At 44.7% G+C, this 16,002-nt stretch overlaps 1 protein-coding gene across 1 annotated transcript in view; it reads left to right on the top strand.

Annotated features, from left to right (window-relative positions):
- The window catches only part of Paxip1 (PAX interacting protein 1), a 51,063-nt gene extending 35,771 nt beyond the window's left edge, over window positions 1-15,292 (top strand). Inside the window, exons 15-21 of the mRNA XM_032907173.1 lie at window positions 1,338-1,440; window positions 3,750-3,918; window positions 5,064-5,164; window positions 12,451-12,585; window positions 12,671-12,746; window positions 12,827-12,887; window positions 14,861-15,292. Coding sequence (XP_032763064.1) covers window positions 1,338-1,440; window positions 3,750-3,918; window positions 5,064-5,164; window positions 12,451-12,585; window positions 12,671-12,746; window positions 12,827-12,887; window positions 14,861-14,876 — 661 coding nt within the window. The 3' untranslated portion in view covers window positions 14,877-15,292. The remainder of the gene's footprint in view (window positions 1-1,337; window positions 1,441-3,749; window positions 3,919-5,063; window positions 5,165-12,450; window positions 12,586-12,670; window positions 12,747-12,826; window positions 12,888-14,860) is intronic.
- The last annotated feature ends 710 nt before the right edge of the window (window positions 15,293-16,002 follow it).

Here is a 16,002-nt window from a genome sequence, read left to right as displayed (position 1 = left end):
CAGGACCTTTTTCTCAAGCTGAACTTTGCCCAAACCACGTGTGAAACAGCAGCCGCTGTGGGGAGTCAGTCTGCCCCTGTGTAGTGCTCCAAGTGCACTGTGCTGGACCACACTGGGTTCTCCAGTTCTCAGGGAGGCCACCCAGGAAAGAGCAGACTTCTGAGTGACTTCTGTGCTTGGCACTCTGTGCTGATTGGCTGTTATTACATGTCTGCTCTTCGGTCATCTGGAGGTAGCGTAGCTGGTGAGCAGCCCTGTCTTCCTCAGAGAAAAGCAACACTGAACGGAAGCAAGCTAGGAGGCTCTGTTCTCAGGATGCTCAAGACCTCTTGGCTCCACACTGTGCTTGCTGAGAGGGGACTGTTGAGGGGCTGGCCGTTTGCCATCAGCATTTTCTCCTCCTTCCCTCACTCCCCACACCCACACACAAGCTGAAGAAAAGTCGGGTTTATGGATAAAGTTGAAAGTTTTCCAGACCATCATGTTTACATAGAAACTGACTGGGAAATAAGATCTGAGAACATTGAAGGTGAATGTCCAAGACTTGTAGTTAACCTTGTCTTGCAGTGTGCCTTGGTGAAGACAGGGCTAGAACTTAACTGTACAGAAGTATTAGGACACCCTCTCAGGGTGTTACTGTGCATCTAAGAACAGCCACAGAGTCGTTTGATGTTTTTAAAAGCTTGACATAGGGGAATTGGGAGGTGGCCACTTGTAGAGCCCTTACATGGTATGGCAAAGCTCCGGGTTCCATCAGCCCTACTACAAAATATTAAAAGTATATGTTAACATGAAGAATGGCCACTGTGCTAGGCACATGCATGTTAACGTGAAGAGTGAACACTGCTGGGCACATACATGCATATTAGCGTGAACAGTGGACACTGGGGCAAGTTGGTAGCTCAGGACTTAGACACTGGGTCTAATGCTGCTTCCCAAAGTACTGCTGGACCACAGTGACTGGGAGTGTAGGCAGGCTTCTTAATTTTTTGGAAAGGTCTCATGTATCCCAGCTGGCCTCAGACTCACTGTGTACCTGAGCTTGGCTTTGAATTCATCTTGCTGGCTGTACCTGTGCTGGCATTGGAGGTGTGTACACTGTCTACCTGAGAGCATGGTTCTTACCAAGAATGACCTGGGGGGTTGGTTCTCCAGGATGTCTCAGATGGCATCGGTTCTTGTGGAGCTCTGTTAATTAGTGGGAGAGAAAGGACCGTTACCCACCACAGGAGCGCCCCCCTCTACCCCGACACTCAAACTCCTAAAGCTTGTTAAGTCCCAGTTCCCTGAAGAGTGTCTGTTTGAAGTCACCACTGTCCTGTGTGTTTGCATCACAGAATTGAAGACCTGCCTCCCCCCACTAAGAAGCTGACTCCGGAGCTGACGCCGTACGTGCTCTTTACCGGGTTTGAGCCTGTTCAAGTTCAGCAGTACATTAAGGTGAAGATGTGTTTAAAGGTTTTCAGCAGTGTCCTCTCTGCCTCACTTGACTTTACACTAGCCATTTATTAGCATAGTGATAGCTGGGGGATGCGACTGCTTGGCTAGCTTGCATGAGGGACCCTCTTTGCTGAGGTGGCACTGGCAGTGATGGTTGTTCAGGAGCAGCCTGTCACAGCCCCACTGATAGTGTTTATAAAGTATTAGAGGTCACCTTGTTCAATGCCATTATTTTATAGTTCATTACTAGGTTTTTTGTTAACATAAAAGTCTGGACCATGAGAATGTTTTTTATTTTTTTTTATTATTTATTATTAATTGGTCATTTATTTACATTTCCTATGTTGTCCCCTTTCCCAGTCTTCCCTCTGCAAACCCTCCATCCCATTCCCCTTCCCCTTGGCCTCTAAGGGGATGCTCACCTACCTAGCCACTCCTGCCTCACCCTTCTAGCATCCCCCTACCCTGGGGCAACAAGCTTCCACAGGACCAAAGACCTCCCCTCCCATTGATGCCAGACAAGGCCATCCTCTGCTACATATGCAGCAGGAGCCATGGCTCCCTCCATGTGTACTCTTTGGTCAGTGGCTTAGTCCCTGGGAGCCTTGGGGGGTTGGTGCAGGTACAGTTCGTTGATACTGTCGTTCTTCCTCTAACTCTTCTTTGGAGTTCTTGTGCTCAGTCCAATGGTTGGCTGTGAGTATCTGCATCTGTTTTAGTCAGATGCTGTTGGAGCCTCTCAGAGAGCCATACTAGGCTTCTGTCTGCAAGCAAACCTTGGCATCAACAATACTGTCTGTGTTTGGTGTCTGCATGGGATGGATCATGGGTGGGGCAGTCTATGGATGGCCTTTCCTTTAGTCTCTGCTCCATTTTTTGTCTCTGCGTTTCCTTTAGACAGGAACAACTCTAGGTTAAAATTTTTGAGATTGGTGGGTGGCCCCATCCCTCCATTGGAGGTCATGCCTATCTATTGAAGGTGGTTTCTTCAGGTTCTGTCTCCCCTCTGTTCGGTATTTCGGCTAATGTCATCCCTGTTGGGTCCTGGGAACCTTGCTTCCCTAGCATCCGGGACTTTCTAGTGGTTCCCTCTCCCCTCACCCCCAGACCCCGAGTTCCCTACCCCTCACTGCTACATATTTCTGTTCCTTCTGACCCTCTGGACTTTTTTCCTGTCTCTTCCCATACCTGACCCTCCCCCTCCCTTTTTCCCCTCTCCCACCCAGGGCCCTCCCTCCCTCTATCTCCCGGGATTATTTTGTTCCCTTTTCTAAGTAGGACTGAAGCATCCATATTTTGGTCTTCCTTATTTCTAAGCTTCATATGATCTGTGAGTTGTATCATGGATATTCTGAGCTTTGGGGCTAATATCCACTTATCAGTGAGTGCATACCATGTGTGTTCTTTTGTGACTGGGTTACCTCACTCAGGGTGATATTTCTTAGTTCCATCCATTTGCCTGCCAAATTCATGAAGTCATTGTTTTTAATAGCTGAGTGTAGAGAGGCTTGAAGGGCACTGGGCCTCTAGGTTCTCTGAGAACATGGTCTTCCCATGGTTAAGTCTCTGGTGAAGAAAGAGGCTACCCTGAGATAGGATGAGGTAGATGGTTATAATAGAACATTTGTAAATCCACATTTTGAGAGAACATGGGGGGATTGATGGAATCTGGTAATGGTAGTTTTGGTGGAAGAAGGTCAGAAATTCACCATGTGGTTAGATTCATACACTTTTTATGTACAATGTAATTATTTCTTCTGTGTACTTTCTATGTGTTGTGCTGGGAGCAGGGTGTTGTATGTGTACCACAGCGTACATCTGGAGATCACAGGACAACTTGTGTGGTTTGGCTCTCTCCTTCACCCATGAGGGTACCAGGAATGGGGCTTTTGCTGTTGTCATCGGGCTTGATGGCAACTGTCCTTACCCACTGAGCCATTTTGCCAGCACCCACTTTTTTTTTGTTTGTTTGTTTAAAGGAAGCAATTGCTACCACTGCTGTTATCTGAGCAGGACTGTTGCAGGTGTGCAGGCCTCAGTCGCCCATTGCACCACCGTTAGCTGGAGATGGGGCCCATGTGCTTCCATGGGTCCTTTTCAGTGCAGAGTATCTAATGTGGGGAGCCCAGTTACTGATGTCTGAGGACTTGTTTGTGACACAGGCACCTGCGGGGTGACTACTGAGAGGCCACTGGAGGTGCTTTGTGCTTTGCTTTTTCCATCATCAAGTGCAGCTGAGGAAGGTGACCGTCCCATAGATCACACTCTGCTGACATGTGGTTCCCTTTCTGGTGTGTTTGTGGCTCCAGAAGCTGTACATTCTTGGTGGGGAAGTTGCCGAGTCCACGAAGAAGTGTACTCACCTCATTGCCAGCAAGGTGACACGCACGGTGAAGTTCCTGACGGCCATTTCTGTGGTGAAGCACATCGTGACTCCGGACTGGCTGGAGGAGTGCTTCAAGCGCCAGATGTTTATCGGTGCGTGCTGGGCAGGGCCGGGGTCCTCTCCCTTCCTCCCTGCCTCCCAATCCCCCCCATTTCTCTCTCTCTCTCTCTCTCTCTCTCTCTCTCTCTCTCTCTCTCTCCTGTTGGTTGGTTGGTGGCTGTTTTAAGACAGGATTTCTCTGTGTATCCCTGGCTACTGCTGGGCTAAGGGTGCTCGTTCTCACTGGTGAAGCTGTGGCTTTTTCTTGGATTCATCCCAGTATATGTCTACTTTGTTCTCTAACTGCTTGCTATTATTCATTTAATTAAGCTCATAAGTTTCCCCTATCATAGGGATTCCTTTGATTGACAACTTTGTATTCTTTGACAAGACGTAAAGGTTTAGTCTTTGAATGGCATCAAGGGAAAAGGCAGACTGCAGGCTTTGCTCTTAGTACATTTCATTTGGAAATTCACCTGTGATATGAATTCCCATTGCACCGTAAAGTCTTAGTAGACAAGAGCACCTAGTAGACAAGAATGGCCACATCCTCATTTAGCTCATTGATGAGCAGCTTGTGGACGCTCTGTACACAGGACAGCCCTTCCTGTTAGCTACACTGGGAGCTGCAGTGTGGCTCTGTGGTAGAGCATTTGTCTGTCTTATAGTCTGACTGTTTTCCAGGGAAGTGAGGGAAACAAAGTGAGACATAATCTGTCTTAGTCAACATTACTGTTGCTACAAGGACCATGACCAAACGTAACCTGGGGAGGAAGGGGTTTAGTTTACATACATTTCAGTATCACTGTTCGTCACCCAAGGGAGACAGGACAGAAGCCCAAGCAGGGTGGGAACTTGAAGGCTAGAGCTGATACAGAAGCCATGGAGGGTGCTGCTTGCGGCTTGTTCCACATGACTTGCTCAGCCTGCTTTCTTGTAGCACCCCAGACTCAGGGGTGGCATCACCCACAAAACACTGAGCCCTTCCCCATCAAACACTAATGAAGAAAATGTCCTACAGATTTACATACGGCTCCATCTTCTAGGAACAATTTGCCAATTGTCCTTCCTCTCAGATGAGTCTAGTGAGAGTCAAGTCACATGTTGAGTGTAGCTGTGGCCTTTATGTCCTGGCTGGGTGTAGACCTGGCTCTCCACAGGGTGCACCTTTCAGAGCACGCACTGTTCTGTTTTCCAGATGAGCAGAACTACATCCTGCGAGATGCTGAGGCAGAAGTGCTCTTCTCTTTCAGTCTGGAGGAGTCCTTGAAGCGAGCCCACGTCTCTCCCCTCTTTAAGGTATGCTGGTAAAGAGAGCCCCACAGAGCCAAGTAGACATGACAGTGGTGATGGACAGGGTCACCCAACTGTCCTTTCTATTTCATGGCCACTCTTTCTGCAAGGGCATGTAGTGTATCTAATAGATATTGATGGGTTCTCAGTGTGTAGATCAGACTGGCTGGAACTTGCTATGTAAACCAGGCTGGCCTCCAGCTTACTGAGGTCCTCTTGTCTTTTGAGTACTGGGATTAAAGTCATGTGCCACCATACTTGGTCTCAGAAACACTCTTGAAAAAAATTGTTGATGAATAATTGAACTGGTAAAAGACGTTTCAGGTTTTTTGATTGTTTTATGGGTAGCCCAAGCTGGCCTCTAAATCTCCATCCTCCTGCCTCTGCCTCCTTCAGCAAATCCTACTGGCATTGGCCACCATAACCAGCTTGTTGGTTGTTGGTATTTGACCTTTTTTTTGTTGTTGTTGTTGTTCTTTTTTTTTTTTTCGGAGCTGGGGACCGAACCCAGGGCCTTGCGCTTCCTAGGCAAGCGCTCTACCACTGAGCTAAATCCCCAACCCCGGTGTTTGACTTTTAACAAACCTTAGAAGGCCTCTGCTTGTGTTCTCACTAAATGTGCATTCCACTAGAGATGGGCCTTGGGAGGATTCTCACTGAATGTTCAATTGAAAATTTAGGCGTGTATACTTTTAATATTTGATAGATAAAAGACTTGGGGGAGTTGGGAAGTAAATTTTCTTTTTTAATCAGAGAACTAAGTAGTCAGTAAGAATCATCTGGTCTTTGAACTTCTTAGGAATGATTTGGAAGCCAACATTCTATTTTACCTCCAGGGTCTGAGTTTTCTAAATGTTACCTTTTCCTGTGAGAGTTTTGTAATAAGCCTAGGAAAGTGTGGTTTCCTTTTCTGTGTATAGTAGCTGAATTGGGACTGCTGTTCCGCTGCTGGGCAGGCTGCTGTGGCCAAATGCTGTGCTGCATTAGAGTTTGTTTTCTGTAGTGGCTGTAAAGTTTACACCCTGGTTCTTCCTCCCCTAGCCCAATGCTATGAGAAATAAGACTCAGACTCAAAATATATTTACAAATAGCTTAGCCATATCAGCTAGGCTCTTCTCTGACTGGATCTACTTGAAGTATCCCATGTATCTTAACCTGCATCCTGACATGTGGCTGGGCTATGCTCAGGTGCCATGCGTTCATCTCCTCACATTTTTTTGGGCAAATCTCCGGTGCTCGGTGCTGTCCCAGAATTCTTTCTGCCTCCTGGATGTCCCTCCTATTTCCTGCCTAAGCCATAGGCCATAGTCTTTAATTGAGAGGTGTTGCATCTATACAATACACAAGATACTCTTCTACAATTTCCCTTTTTAGTACAATAAAAGGCTCTTTTTCTTTCAATATGAATGGAATACAATTATAACAATTGTGAAATTATAAGGTATGATATACATTAACAGTGTCCAGTCAATAGTATTTGGCAATTAAGGAAAATTTTCTATTATCTATTCTACCTTGGATTATCAACCTAAAAACATCTTCTTGGACTTATAACATTATCTTAAATCCTAAACAATTTAAGCTTATAGTGAGATTCTGACTATCTAGTCTCCAACCCCATCAGAGACCTGAGAAGGAGTAAATATTACCTGAATATCAGGGACACAGCTTGCAAAAATTATAGAAATGACAGAGGTAACAGACTGCCTGGACAGAGTCCAGTATTGTCCCTATAACATTGGAGCATCCATCTTCGGCCTTCAGACTGAAGCAGGAGTTATGAAGGACTTACTTAGGTGTCTTAGCAGAGCTTGCTAGTCGACTTCCTGTGTCCACTTGTCCTTTCTGGACAGAGTTCTCTACAGTTGAAACCTGGACATGTTCTTTGCTTAGCGCACCACGATTGAAGCAGCTCCACATGTAGGTTATTGATGCACATCTTTTTCTTTGACATGCAATGGGAGTGCCGTCGGGAGCAGGCCGGTCTTACAGTGAAAAGATCTTTTAATAATGAAATAATTATAAATGTCATATTCTGTGTATGTCCAAAAATTTTGAAGACATTATCTACAGTATATCTGAATTGTCAAACATTGTTTATTCTCAGCTGTTAATTATCTGAATGTCTTAGTTAGGGTTTCCATTGCTATGAACAGACACCCTGTGACCAGTGCAACTCTTGTAAGGACAACATTTAATTGTGGCTGGCTTACAGGTTCAGAGGTCCAGTCCGTTGTCATCAAGGTGGAAGCATGGTGACATGCAGGCAGGCATGGTGCAGGAGGAACTGAGAGTTCCACTTCTTGTTCCGAAGTCAAACAGGAGAAGACTGGCTCCTCAGGCAACTAGGAGGAGGATCTCAAAGCCCACCCCCACAGCGACACACTTCTTCCAATAAAGCCACACCTCCTAATAGTGCCACTCCCTGGGCGAAGCATATTGAAACCACCCCATGAATAACCTTGAAAACATTTTATTGTAGTTAACTAAACTAGTACTTGATATGACCATGAGTTTGACTAGTAACTTGCCTTTCTTAATCATCTCTAACAGTTGAGGACTCAAGATCCATAGGTTGTGTATATGTAGCTGAAGTTCTGGCTGAAGACATTTTGTGTCTCAGCCAGTTTCAGGGCTGTTCCCATGTAGAGGAAATCATCCGCAAATGATGTCCTCTTGGTCTGCTTGATCTCTTCTCCCTCTCTATAGCTATGATCTTGGGGGGGAGTCCCTCTGTCAAATCTGATTTTTATTAATTTGGATAGAATCCATAGTTTTTCTTTTCCTGTAGAAACAAGAATATATTCTCTCCAATGTAACATTTTTTATCTGTCTCTGGGAGATTTCTTAGGCTTTTTTTGTTTATTAAGCATCTCTTACATTTGCTCCTGTACTCATTAAGCTTTTGTTCTCTTGGTTTTCTGCTTTATCTATTGAAACTGCTCTGACTTTGATGTCTGGGTTATTAATGTTTATAGCCAGAGCAGTATTGTTTAGTTGTTCTGTAGATGAGTTTTTCCAGGTTGACCTGACATGGCTGATTTGAATTTGATGTTGAGGCCTCTTGGCCTCATTCAGTCATTTCTTGCCAAGGGGTTCCCTTGTTTGACCCTTGTTGATCCACATTCATTAGTCCAATACAGGTCTTGGCCACATCTTCTGCACATTCCAGAAGGCCAGGGCCTTCTTTTTGGATTTTCTCTAGAATAAAACATTGTTTCTAGGAATGCCTTGCCTAATCTCTTTTTAAATGACCTTGCTTGTCATAATTAAGATTTCTCTTAAAGCCTTTAGGAATTATTTCTTGTATTAAAGTTGCATTCTTACAGTTTTTTTTAGTTCAGCCTTTCTATTGGATGCCATCTAAATTCTTCCTGAGGTGGCCACTGTCTGCTGGCATTTGTTGTATGGCAGCTGGATAAGTTGCCGTTGGTTCTCTAACAACCTGTGGCGGACGTCCCTGATTTTCACTAGATGGTGGTGCAGTAAGCTTTAACCTTATTTTATCTTTCTTAATTTTACTTATAATCTTTTCTAATCTCTCTTCTAAGCCTGTAAGGCCTGTATCTGTTCTTCATATTTTTCCTTTTCTTGTGTCTGTATCATCTTAGTATTTTCCTCATTTTTAATTATAAAGTTTCTAAATTTTCCTCTAAGGTCTATATCTGTGTTTCATATTTTTTCTTTTCTTTTGTCTCTATTATCTTAGTATTTTGTTCAACCTGGTCTATAAAACTTTGCACCTGTTGTTCTATTTCTTGCTTCCATATTTTATTATTTTGTATCTCTAACATTTTAATAACTTCTTTTTTGATTTATTTTAGCAAAGTTTCTTCTAGGCTTCATAATATTTTTTTCTTTTTTTCTTTAAGCTATTTATTTATTTCATGTATGTGAGCACACTGTAGCTGTCTTCAGACACACCAGAAGAGGGCATCAGATCCCATTACAGATGCTTGTGAGCCACCACGTGGTTGCTGGGAATTGAACTCAGGACCTCTGGAAGAGCATTCGGTTCTCTTAACTGCTGAGCCATCTCTCCAGCCCAGTGAATTTTTTTCTAAGGTCCTGTTTTTTAAAAAGATATAGCAAACTAAAATGCTTTTTAGGATAAGAATAAAGCTCATTATTACCATAACTATAAATGGCCATGTTTTAATTTCTTCCATAGCTCCCATCTCCCTTTAACCATTATAGAATATTATTATATGGAGCCCAAATTGTCTTTATTGTGTTTTTTTATCTTTTTTAAAAAAGATTTATTTATTTGTATGAGTACACTGTACTCAGACACCAGAAGAGGGCATCAGATCTCATTATAGATGGTAATTCCCATGTGGTTGCTGGGAATTGAACTCAGGACCTCTGGAAGAAGAGTCAGTGTTCCTAACCACTGAGCCATCTCTCCAGCCTGTAATTTTTTATCATTTTGTGTTTTATTTCTTCAACATTATCAATTCCAATGTATCTATATCTAACTATGATGTTTGCTAATTAGCTCCTTTTGTTTTCAGCATAAAACTGTAATTTTTAAACCATTTTTATCTGCTCGGGAGGTCTGTTCTTTGTCTGAGCTTGGGTTCCGCCTCCGTGCTATCAGCTGTTCCGCCCCTTACTATCAGCTCACAGAGAAGAGGCATGTTTCTGCCTTTTACCTGTAACGTGGAAAACCTTACCAAATCCCAATTCCTCTCCCACTCTGGGAAGTTGTGGGGTTAAAAACATTGGCTCCTTAGGTCAGCATGTGTCTGGCCAAGCTCTCTTAGTAGACCCTTTGGTTAGGTCTAGTAAGTTAGCTGTGCTGCCCTTAGGTAGACTTTTGGCCTGAGAGAGCAGCTCCATGAGCCTCCCACGGCTTTTGCAGCTGGCCTTGTTTTACCACGGGAGGTCTGAATTATATGTCCCAGGCAGTGGTCTGAAAAGCTAGAGTACTACTCTACTGCTCAGTTCTACCCTTGGGAGAAGTCCCAACTTCTGTGTTCCGTTTTTAAATTCAGTGTGGGCTTTTAAAAAACAAAAAAACAAAACAAAACAAAATCCTCAGGGCTAGAGGCTCAGTGGTTAAGAGCACTGTCTGCTCTTCCAGAGGACCTGAGTTCAATTCCCAGCAACCACATGGTGGCTCACAACCATCTGTAATGGGATCTGATGCCCTCTTCTGGTGTGTCTGAAGACAACCACAGTGTACTCATATACATAAAGTAAATAAATAAATCTTTAAAAGGAAAAAGGCTATCTTTCATACTATTTCTCTGGAGGCTCCTGCTCCTTGGCTAGGAAACCTCCTTCCTGACCCTCGTCTTGTGCTGTTCTGGGAAGCTTTGGCTTTAGTCTGTGTTCATTCTTTTTTCTTTCTTTAAAGACACCAGACCTCTTACCCCACTAGCCTGACTTTAACCCTGCTTTTACCCTGCACATCTTGCAGCTGTAAGTTTGGGTTCTAATTACTGTTAAGTTTGGGAGGAGGGGGGTGATCTGTAAGTGAAATTTCTTTTAATATAAATGTAACAGTAATTAATCCAGTAGCTACATTTCTTTACCTTGTGTTAGCCCAGTAACCACACAGAGAAACAATATTTATTTCAAGTTGCCCCGCAATAGCTGAGCCGTTAAATGATCTACCTTCGCCTTCTATGGTCATCTGGCTGGCTACCTCAGCCCCATCCCACGGTACTTGCGTATTACTATCGATCTGGCTCTTTGGTGTGTTTCCATGATCTCTCTCCAGACCCCTTCTTCGTGGTTCAAATCTCCATCCTCTTGGTCCCTCTCAATCTCCCTCTCTTGCTCTGGTTGGCAGACAACCCGTCCTTTTCTTTGTCCTATCCAGTCTTTGAGTGATCAGCATTTATGGGCAAGGCAGAGAATAATAACTGGTAAGAACTGTTTACGCAAACTTGAGGTCGGAGATTCTTGGATAAGCATTACAATGCTATGTCCTGATTGAAACAAGATCCAGAGGCAGGGAAATCAGCGTTGGAATAACAAAAAGATGAACTATACACAGTATATAAAAAACAGTATGGCTATAGGTGGCATCTGTGGCCGTGTCAGGTGATAAAATATACTCTCTTTGAATGTAACTTTTACTAGACTTCACAGTGATGCTAATAATATACCCAAGCTGGCTTGAGACTTAAAACTGCTGTCCTACTGTGTACTTTGTTTAGCCTTCTTTTAAGAAGCAATGTATCATCAACCTCACTTGCCTTGGATTTCCTAAGCTAACCCAAGCTAATATATGGCTGATTTAAATCATGTACTCTCCTGTGTCCCTGGCCTAAGAGTGTGATAAATGTGTGTTCTGATCATCTTCACTGGAAATAGCAGATGGGCTGAAAGCTATCGTAGAAACAAATATCCATCCTGAATGTTGAACATACCATTTGGATACTGACTGCTTGATCAACAGTCGTGTTGGTAATACTGTTACCTGGATCATTGGGCGTTAGTTGGAGTCTGTGACTTACTCCTTTGTAGAACTCAGCTAAAGATTTCTGTGAAGGATCCTTTGTTCCTCCCGTAGGTGATGGTTTTCCATGCTGTTCAGTAAAGGGGAGAGGAAAGCCCTTTGTGAGGGATAGAAGCAGACTCAGGGACGGGGGCAGATTTCCAAGATAGCCTTCAGGTGGGCACAGATTCAGGTTCATGCAGTAGAAAGGATGGAAGACACAGGGAAGAGCTGAAATTCTGGTCTTGCTTTTGGCTAAATGACATCAAGGGTGCAACACCAATGTCTTACCAGACTCTTGAGTTATAAATGTTTAGGGGCTAGAGAGATGGCTCAGTGGTTAAGAGCACTGATTGCTCTTCCAGAGATCCTGAGTTCAAATCCCAGCAACCACATGGTGGCTCACAACCATCTGTAATGAGATTGGATGCCCTCTTCTGGTGTGTCTGAGGACAACTACTGTGTACTTATATATAATAAATAAATAAACACATTTTTAAAAATGTGTTCAGAATGACCACAGCAGCTAAATGTAGTAACTTTTCCTGACCATAGGCCACATTCCATGTGGGAAGTGTTCAGCTAACCCCAGGGAGCTAGTGGGGAACGTAACCTTCATAGTTTCTAGAAAAGTATATATCTTGTCACATATCTTTAAATTGGAGACAGAGTCAGACAGATCTTGGAGTTCATGGCCAGCCTGATCTATATAGAAAATTCTAGGACAGTCAGAGCTACACGGATGCCCTGTTATAAAAAAAAAAAAAAAGCACAAAAAAGCTTCATGAAAAGTTACACACAGTTACAAACATTTAAAAGACCTGTTTCTGTTTCCTTGTAGACAAAGTATTTTTACATCACCCCTGGCATCTGCCCAAGCCTTGCCACTATGAAGGCAATTGTGGAGTGTGCAGGGGGGAAGGTGTTAGCCAAGCAGCCGTCCTTTCGGAAGCTCATGGAGCACAAGCAGAATAAGGTGAGAGAGCAGAGCTCCAGGAAGCCAGGGCTGTTCTACGTGGGTGCTTCTCTCCCTCACTCATGAGCTCCCTCTCTCTTCCTAGAGTCTGTCGGAGATCATTTTAATATCCTGTGAGAATGACCTGCACTTATGTCGAGAGTACTTTGCCAGGGGGATAGGTAGGTATGGCTCCCTGCACCTACACTGACCCGAGTGTCCGCAGTGGCCTTTCCTAACAGTTTTGGTTTGTCCCCTGCAGATGTTCACAATGCGGAGTTTGTTCTGACTGGAGTGCTCACACAGACACTGGACTACGAATCATATCCTTTACAAGGGCAGGGTGCACAGGGGACGGGGGAAGCTGGAGACACATTTGCAAGCTGAAAACAGACATGATGGTTCTGGTCTGCAGACCTTTCTCTTGCTGTTACAGGTGACCAACTAAGGACCTGTTTGGCTTATGTAGGTGTTGAAGGATTTGACCATTTGACTCCATAGAAACTAATGGGAGTCATGGCCAGGGCTGTTCCACACTCCGCAGTCATGAGTTAGGAAGTGACACAGCTTGATAGGCATTGTAGTTAAGGCACAGGTGTGCTGGGTATGGCACTGTAGTTAAGGCACAGGTGTGCTGGGTATGGCATTGTAGTTAAGGCACAGGTGTGCTGGGCATGGCATTGTAGTTGAGGCACAGGTGTGCTGGGTATGGCATTGTAGTTAAGGCACAGGTGTGCTGGGCCCAGCATTGTAGTTAAGGCACAGGTGTGCTGGGCCCAGCATTGTAGTTAAGGCACAGGTGTGCTGGGTATGGCATTGTAGTTAAGGCACAGGTGTGCTGGGCCCGGCATTGTAGTTAAGGCACAGGTGTGCTGGGCCCGGCATTGTAGTTAAGGCACAGGTGTGCTGGGCATGGCATTGTAGTTGAGGCACAGGTGTGCTGGGTATGGCATTGTAGTTAAGGCACAGGTGTGCTGGGTATGGCATTGTAGTTAAGGCACAGGTGTGCTGGGTATGGCATTGTAGTTAAGGCACAGGTGTGCTGGGTATGGCAATGTAGTTAAGGCACAGGTGTGCTGGGCATGGCATTGTAGTTGAGGCACAGGTGTGCTGGGTATGGCATTGTAGTTAAGACACAGGTGTGCTGGGCACGGCACAGGTGTGCTGTGTACCTGTTAGACAGCTAAGGCTCGGGCTCCCAGGAAAGAAGTCTGCCAGTTTACAGTTCCTATCAGAAAATCTCAGGCATTAGTTTTAGAACGACACGGATTCTAGAAAGGAGGTTTTACTTTATTACACAACTGGCCTGGCACCCTGTGGCCCAGGCTGGCTTCACAGGAATCCTCTTGCTTTCACCTTGAGTGCCAGGATTGCAGGCATGAGCCACCGTGCCCAGCTGGGGTGGTTACTTTAAAGTGTGAACAGCCCCCAGGTCAGAGTGATATTGTCCCTGGCCCTTCATCTGTGTGGTCTCACCCAGCTGAGTGCATTTACCAAACACTTCCTCTTAGCACCGAGAGCTCAGTAAATTGAGCTAGAAGACCCAACTTTGTGGCCAGGAGGAGTGTCTGCAGGGACCCTCCTCGAAGCAGACTGAGCTGGGGAGCGACAGGAGGCCGGTGTGCTGTAACATCTGGTCTTTACGCAGCACGTTCTGTGGGATCTTTCCCAGACTTTTCCTTGCACTGCTTATACTCAGAACATCTGGCCCACACTTTTCCCATTGGTAGGGCTGCTTTTCCGGTTTCATCGGTCAGCTGAAGGCCCATCCCCACTCCTGTAGCCCAGTGGTTCCCAACCTGTGGGTCTCAACTCCTTTGGGGTCAAATGAACCTTTCACAGGAGTTGCGTATCAGATACTTACATTACAATTCATAACAGTAGTAAAGTTACAGTTATGAAGTAGCAATGAAAACACTTTTATGGTTGGGGCTCACCACAGCAGGAGGTATTAAAGGATTGCAGCGTTAAGAAAGTGTTGAGCACCACTGCTGCCCTCAGTGTTGCCCTCGTAAGACACTTAGATTACAGCTCTCTTAAGGACATGTTTTTGTGGTGGCTTTGGGGATAAGAAACCAGGAATGTGCCTTGGATTAGGCTTTAGCTATGACCTAAGAAGGGTGCCTTCACCCGTGTGTCCAGTAGAGAGCCTGTGCCTTGGGTGTCGGAGTTTGCAGCAGGACAAGGTAACTTGGATGCAGGAAGAGGTGATCTCTAGAACTCTCTCCCAACGGGGCTCTGCTTAATGTGACCCCACTGCCTTGTGTGTAAAAACCATTTTCCTCAACAAGGCCACATATAAATTTAACTGATGGCCTCTTGGTGCTGCTAGCCTGGAGCCTGGAGCACAAGGGCAGCTGCTGGCAGCGCGAACCAGGACTCCTCCCTGCAGAGGGCTGTTTTCCAGCTCTGCCTTAGGGAGACGTGAGATACTAACTGCATCGTGTTAAGATGTGTGACCTTATTCTAGGAAACATAAATTATGTTTGTATTATATGCCTAAGAGCCCACATTAAGTCTTCTGATTAATTTGCCAGGTTTTTAATGTGTTTTCAGAAAGCTGTATGAAATTTCATCTACAAATAAAAATGATGTAAATAAAGACTTTGCTGTCTAAATTATGGATGTTAAAGATATGAGATGTTTTGTACTTTGATTATTTTTATTTCTTACTTTTCTTTTATATTGATAACTTGCTCACATTTAAATAAATGTACTTTTGAACTTAGTAGAATTGAGTGATTATTTAAATTTCCTATTCTTTGCATGACATAAATGATTTTCAACAAACTGAGAAATTCTACAGCAGAATAATTTTGAAGTAACTCTTCTCCTGGAGAAATAAGTTTTGATGTTATTTCTTCATAAGGAGTCACCCTTACTTACCCAGCCTGGGCAGAGCCCCCAAAGCACAGTCTCAGTGTCCTCTACCCACGTGTCTCCCAGTTAGCCCTGATCTCTGGGGACTTCCCATTGGACTGTTTTGTATAGTTCTTATCTGCACACCCATTCTTCTGTTAAACTGAGACGTTCCTAGTGGCCAGAGAGCTGCACCGGCAGGCGGAGTGTCTGTCTGAGCAACCTGAGACACTCCCTGCAGAGCTGGCCTTTGTCTGCTGGAAGTTGTCACTATGAAATAGCCAGCTCCAAGTGTGGAAATGGGTGGGGATCGGGGTGAGCAGAAGAGCTCTGTGTACGTGCACAGCGGGTTTGCCAGCACGCCATGTGCTGTGTCCCAGGCCCTGGAAGAAGGTGGATGTAAGTTCAACAGCATCTCTGGAGTGTCACACATCTGTCACCTGTGCAGGGGACAAGATGTTTCTTTAACAGAAATATGACCAGTTTGATTGACCTTTCAATTGCCATCTTTTGAAAGTTGCCAAGGATACGACTCAAGGAGCTGTTCAGAGCCCCAGGCTCACACAGCTGCTGAGCCTG

The sequence above is a fragment of the Rattus rattus genome, chromosome 6 (genome assembly GCF_011064425.1).
Source record: "Rattus rattus isolate New Zealand chromosome 6, Rrattus_CSIRO_v1, whole genome shotgun sequence".
Classification (NCBI taxonomy): Eukaryota; Metazoa; Chordata; class Mammalia; order Rodentia; family Muridae; genus Rattus; species Rattus rattus.
Note: the sequence above shows the minus strand (reverse complement) of the source record. Positions and strands in the feature narration are given on the sequence as shown.